Source organism: Phaethon lepturus, unplaced genomic scaffold (assembly GCF_000687285.1).
Source record: "Phaethon lepturus isolate BGI_N335 unplaced genomic scaffold, ASM68728v1 scaffold25964, whole genome shotgun sequence".
NCBI lineage: Eukaryota > Metazoa > Chordata > Aves > Phaethontiformes > Phaethontidae > Phaethon > Phaethon lepturus.
In genome coordinates, this window is record NW_010537378.1 from 1 (window position 1) to 6004 (window position 6004).

General features: G+C 62.6%; 1 protein-coding gene across 1 annotated transcript; it reads right to left on the minus strand.

Moving 5' to 3' along the window:
- Positions 1–108: 108 nt before the first annotated feature.
- On the minus strand, positions 109–316 carry LOC104620302 (CD320 antigen-like; the record flags this gene model as incomplete). Its single annotated transcript, XM_010286482.1, has 1 exon — positions 109–316. A coding segment is annotated over exon 1 (208 nt), but the record flags the coding sequence as incomplete, so codon positions are not given.
- Positions 317–6004: the final 5688 nt, after the last annotated feature.

Here is a 6004-nt window from a genome sequence, read left to right on the forward strand (position 1 = left end):
TGAGCAGGGTACGACCCCTCCAGCTGCTTGGCAAGTTGCCCTGGGAAGTGCCTGCTCCTGGACCCACATGGAAACCTGGTAGCCCCCAGAAGCCCCTGTCCCACCCACCCAGCCCCAGGGTCTCACCACAGCCCTGCTCATCGGCGTGGTCCAGGCAGTCGGCATGGCCGTCACACAGCCAGCTCTCGGGGACGCAGCGGGTGGCAGCGTCGCAGCGCAGTGCACACTCCTGCGTGGGGTTCCAGCAGCCTGTCTCATCCGAGGCATCAGGGCACTGTGGCACCCCATCGCAGCGCTCCCCAGCGCCGACGCACATGGCTCCGCTTGTGCAGTGGAAGGCCCCTGGGGAGACAAGGGGCCTTGCTAAGCCTGCGGCAGGCAGCCAGGGGGCCCAGACCCTCTGCTAGTCCCTCAGTGAACTAGAATGGTCCCACACTACAGCAACAGAGCTTGGTCCCTCCTAGTCATTTCCAGCAGCCTACGTCCTGAGCAAGGTGACTGAGGCACTCTCAGCTCAGTCACTTCTAGGTCACTGCGAGCAGCAGGGCCAGACCTGTTGTCCCCGTTTGACTCATTGCACCTCCAGCCCAGCGCCAAGCTCAGAAGAAACCAGCATGCTACATCACAAGCATCAGAGCCCAGGACACACTCAGACCTTCCCAGGGTCCCAAACCACCAACCCCACCAGGAAGCAGCCAGAAGCCCTTGGCACAGGGAGACCCAGCTGTGCAAGGGACTGGAGAACGGCTCCTACCTGGGGTATTGCAGAGCTGGGCACACCCATCCTCATCAGAGCCATCCACACAGTCCTTCTCCCCATCACACATGTACTCCTGGGCCACGCACTCGGTGCCATCACGGCAGGGTACATGCGTGCGAGGACAGGACAGATGGAGGACTGGCGTCAGGGCGTATGCAGGGCTGGACAAGAGGGGTAGGGTAGGCGACGCTACCCGTGCAGGGCTGGTTGGATGTCGGGTGGTAGTAGTTGGCTGTGGGGCAGTGGTCTTGGTTGGCAAAGACCGAGTGGTGGTGGTGGTAGCTGGCTGCACAGTGGTGGTCTTGGTTGGTGTGGTTCGGGCAGTGGTTGGCACAGGGGTGGTCTTGGTTGATGTGGACTGGCTGGTGGTGGTTGGTGTTGTGGTAGCCTTGCTGGTTGGTGCAGGAGTAGTGGTGAGCTCAGTGGTGGTCTTCCTTGGCATAGGTCTTGTGGTGGAGGTGGTGGGCCAAGTCATAGTGGTACTTGTGGTTGTCCTCATAGTGGTGGTACTTGTTGTTGTCCTCATAGCGGTGGTCACAGGAGGAGTGAGAGGCAGGGCAGACCCCTTGCTTGGTGGCACTGGCAGATGCACAAGCACGGGAACATGAGCCTGGATTTGGGGCTGTGCCCTCCCCACATTCCAAGCACCTCCAAGAGCACCCTACATGGCCAGCAGCAGCCAGGCACCCTGCCCCAGCTCAAAGAAGCACGAGCCACCCAGCCCCATCAGGTACCACACCACTGCCAGGCACAAAACCACTCTTACCAGCCGGCAGCTCCAAGCCCACGAAGGCCACCACTCCCTGCACGCCTGCTGCTGGCATGGACAGCACAAGGGCCAGCGTCCTCCGGTCCCACAGCAGCAAAGCTGTCCCATTTGCTGACATCAGGTATGGCTCAAAGGCGGCCACAAGGCCATGGGACCAGCTGGGTGCCAGAGTGACTGCTTGCCGTTTGGTCAGACTCAGTGCCCGTAGGCCTGCAAGACAGCGGGATGGTAGGACCCTGGGACCCACAGGCACACCTCGTGGACCACCTCGTGCCCCCACAACCCACAGCTATGGCAGGGACCTCATGGCTGTGGCCAGGGGCTCAGCCATGGGACAGTCTGCCCCGTGAACACCCCACTGCCCCAGCATGGACCTGCTGCATGTAGGTCATGGCTAGTCACTCCTGCCAAAGCCTGCCCCCCCTGCCTATAGCGACCGCCTCCGCTCCCTGCTCCAGATACCACTAAGGCTCACCCAGGGCTGATGACCAGAGCAGGCTGAAGGCTCTGCTATCCATGGCTGCAGGCAGATCTCCAGGCCATGTCTCGTTCCAGGCATCACGTGGAGCGCCTCCAGCCAGGCTCAGCTGCTGCAGGGGCTGCCCACGGGCTAGCCAGTACAGAGCGCCCCGCTGCCAGTCCAAGAAAAGGTGCTGGATGCTGCTGCGAGCACGGTGCAGGATGCGTGGGGACATGTCAGATGCCTGGATGACCCCGATGTCCCTCCGGTTACATGCGAGCCAGTACAGGTCCCCCGAGCGGATGTCCACACGGGCAGAGCAGACTTGGCAAGAGTAGGCAGGCAAGTAGTTACAGGGCTGTCCCATGACCCTGCTCCTCCGCCTGGGTGTCCCCCTGCCCCTAAAACCAGGGCACAGCTGCCCAGTGCCTCGGCATGGCCCCAATGTCTGCTGTGCTGTGCACCCAGGAGATCATCAGGCCCCAGGGAGCGCCAAGAAGGGGAGCGTGCCCTCCATCACCCCATAGGGTCTCACCTGGCAGCCCAGTTGCCATGAGCTCTCTCCTGCCAGGGTGCCCCACAACACGCAGCAGCATCCCATGGTCATCTGTCCCGTAGAGCACCGACCTCTGCCAGTCCACATCTTGCAGGTGGAAGGGCTCCTGCCACTCCTGCACCCGTTTGCTATGTGCTCCAGGGCCCACCTGCACCAGGGAGATGGTCTTCCCCGATGCATACACGATGGACAGCTCTGCAGGGTACAAGGCCAGTGTGTGAGTGCAGCCCCAGGGGCACTGGACGGGGTCACCAGCATGAACCAGGGCAGAAACACAACAGCACTGGCATGTGCTGGGTTCCTCATCCGACCAAAGCCACAGCCCCTCATGGTCCCCCTCCGACGCCCACAGGGATGCATCCCACCCCAGACAGCCAAGCTCGCCTTGCAGACCCTGCTCACCTGCGCACTTCCCCGAGGGCAGGAGGAAGAGTCCCTCTGGACACGCACACTTGTAGCCCCGAGGGTGCACAGGGGACAGGAGGCAAAGGTGACTGCACAGGCCCGGAGCACACGCAGCAGTGTCCCCTGGCAGCAAGGGGACATTAAGAGCTCAGGCAGCCATGACGCCCCATACCCCTCACCATCCCCAAGAGCCACAAGCTGTCCCACAGCTAGATATGGGCCAGCTAGCCCAGGCAGCATAGCAGTGTCACATCAGGTAAGAGGGCTCAGCTCCACCCGAAGCCATGGGACTCAGCAGCTTTCCAATGGGTTCAGATGTCCATGACCCAGCGCAGCTGCCCCTAGCGCCCAGGGAGGTGTGGGGCTGCTGCCAGCCCTGCACCGGTGCGGACGCCCGGCAGGTACTCACGGGGAGGCTGCTGCAGTGCATGCAGCACAGTGAAAGCCGAAACAGGGGCACGGAGCAACACTGCGTGCTCCTGCGGAGAGGCTCGGGTGGCTGACACTAGCTCCATGCCGTCGGTCCAGAAGAACCGGCTCTCGAACACAGCCAGGCCCAGTGGCTCCGTGTGGCTCCGCAGGACGGCAGAAAAGGAATGGCGCCCGCTGCCATCCACCCGCAGCGTCTCGATGGACTGGGGACAAGGCAAGGCACGGTGACCATGTGGCTCCCCCACACCCCTGCACTGTCCTCCAGCCGCAGGGCTCATAGTGGTGCCTTCCCCCTCCCAGTCCAGGGATATGTGCCAGACCTGGCCACCGCTCCCTGCTCCCTCCTGTGCCTTGGCTGTAGCCACAGCAGAACCAGGGCCACTGTCCCCACTCCCAGCGTCTGGGGGTGCAGAGCCCGGCTGCCCCACACCCCTACCTCCTTGTACTCGCTGATCCAGTAGAGCCTGCCAGCCACATGGTCCAGGCTCAGCCCCACAGGCTCCTCCATGGACACCACTGTGAGCTCCTGCCGGTTTGAGCCATCCATGCCAGCTGCAGCAATGACTGTCCGGCCCCTCTGCCCACGGTTGACCCAGTACAGGGACCTGGAGGCAGGCACTAAGCACCCACTTCACGACATAACACCTGTGCTGCCACAGCCCCACAGCAGGCATGACATGGTCAGCATCAGCATCGCTCACCCAGGAGCCCAGGGGCCAACCCTGGCTCACTCGCTCCTCACCTTGCAGCTGGATGCACTGTCAGCTGCTCCGGTGCCACGTCCTTCCCCAGCACTGTCACATAGCCCCGGCCATTGCCCAGTCCCGCACAGATGGCTGCAGGGTGGCTGCTGGCCCAGTACAGCTGCCCTGTGAACCAGTCTACAGAGATGCTGTTCACCTCCCCAGCATCTGCAGAGACGGAACTGTTTAAGACACACCACCCCTGCTCCAGGCCGGGAAGCCAAACCCAGGTTGCCCCTTCCCCTATGGGAAAGGCAGGGCTAGTGTGGCAAGATGGCTCCCAGCACCCATCTGAGCCCTGCTACAGCATCCAGCACCCTCACTCCTCCCCACCTGCATAGAGGGGCCACGTCCCCTTCCCTGGGAGGTGAGCATGGAGCTCGCCCTCCTCTGTCAGCCAGTAGTAGGTTTCTCGGAGCAGGTCATACACCAGGGCGCGGGGTTTGGTCTCGGTGGAGAGCAGGGGCCGGTAGGCTTGGGTCCGCACGTCCAGAAGGGCCAGGTCCTGCCCCACGGCCACCAGGATCTGTGTTGCGTTGTCTGCCAGGGTGAAAGGGATATTGGCTGGTGAGCGGGGACGCGGCTAGCTGGGGGCACTGCCCAGCCCCTCAGGCAGCCCCAGCTCCCCTGCTCGTCCTACCTGCCACTTCGCAGATGGTGCCATGCCACAGGGTGTAGCCCTGGAGGCAGGCACAGCTGAAAGCGCCTGGGGTGTTGCTGCACAGCTGGCTGCAGGGGCTGTACTCCAGGGAGCACTCGTCCACATCTGTGGGGTTAGGTGCAGCCAGGAGCCTGCCGCAGGGCTGGCTAGCCACCCCCAAAAAGCACTGCCAATGACCCATAGGCAGGCTTCCTGGATAACAGGACCTGGGCCCCAGCCCCAAAATTCACCAGCTGCCACTGGGATGTGGCCCATACACAGCCTTTCTGGGGACAAGCGTGACACGCAGGCAGGAGCGGGGCTGAGGCAGGTGTTCCCACATGAGCACTGGCTCTGATGAGACCCTGCTCTCAGCAGTCGAGGTCGTGTGTGCCCGAAGTGTGCGCACCCTGACCTCTCCTTACCAGCACAGCTCTGCCCGTCCGCCTGCAGCACCCAGCCGGCCCCACAGGAGCACTGCACTCCCCAGTGCGTGTCAGCGCACGTCTCTGCACAGCCCCCGTTGCGTACAAAGCAGCTTCGACCTGCAGGGACACAGTGGAAGTGTGACATGATGCAAGACAGCTCTGCGGCTCCCCGCCCTGGCCCTAGACACACGGGCAGTGGCCAGCAGCCGCACACAACTCACCACACGTGCTGGGCTCGTCGGTGCCATCCAGACAGTCATCCTCATCATTGCACATCAGGGATTCCAGGATACACTTCCCCTCGTCGCACCGCACCATGCCAGGCGGGCAGGGGGCTGTGGCACACACAGTTCATGTCAAGGGGAAAGAATGATACCAGATGGGCACAAGAAGCCACGGGTCCCAGACTTGGGAGACCCCGCAGTGTTCCTGGAATGCTTGCCACGATCCCAAGGGGAGCTGGGGCTCAGGAAGGCAAAGCATCCCCTACTTCACATGTGGCCTGGACAGGTCTCACTCCACCGAGGAGCATCCAGCATGCTCGCTTACCGCAGACATCTTCATCCGAGGAATCGCCACAGTCATCAATCCCGTTGCACTTCCACTCAGCCATGATGCACACCCTGTTCCTGCACTGCCACTGCCCAGGCAGACAGGGCTGCTGGGGACATCCCTCCTCGTCCCAGCCGTCCTCACAGTCCTGGTGTCGATCACACAGCTCCCAGTGTGGGATACAGTGGTGGGTGCCGGGACACTGTACCTTCTTTGCACCGCACACTGAGGGAACAGAGCAGCACTTGCACCCTGCTCT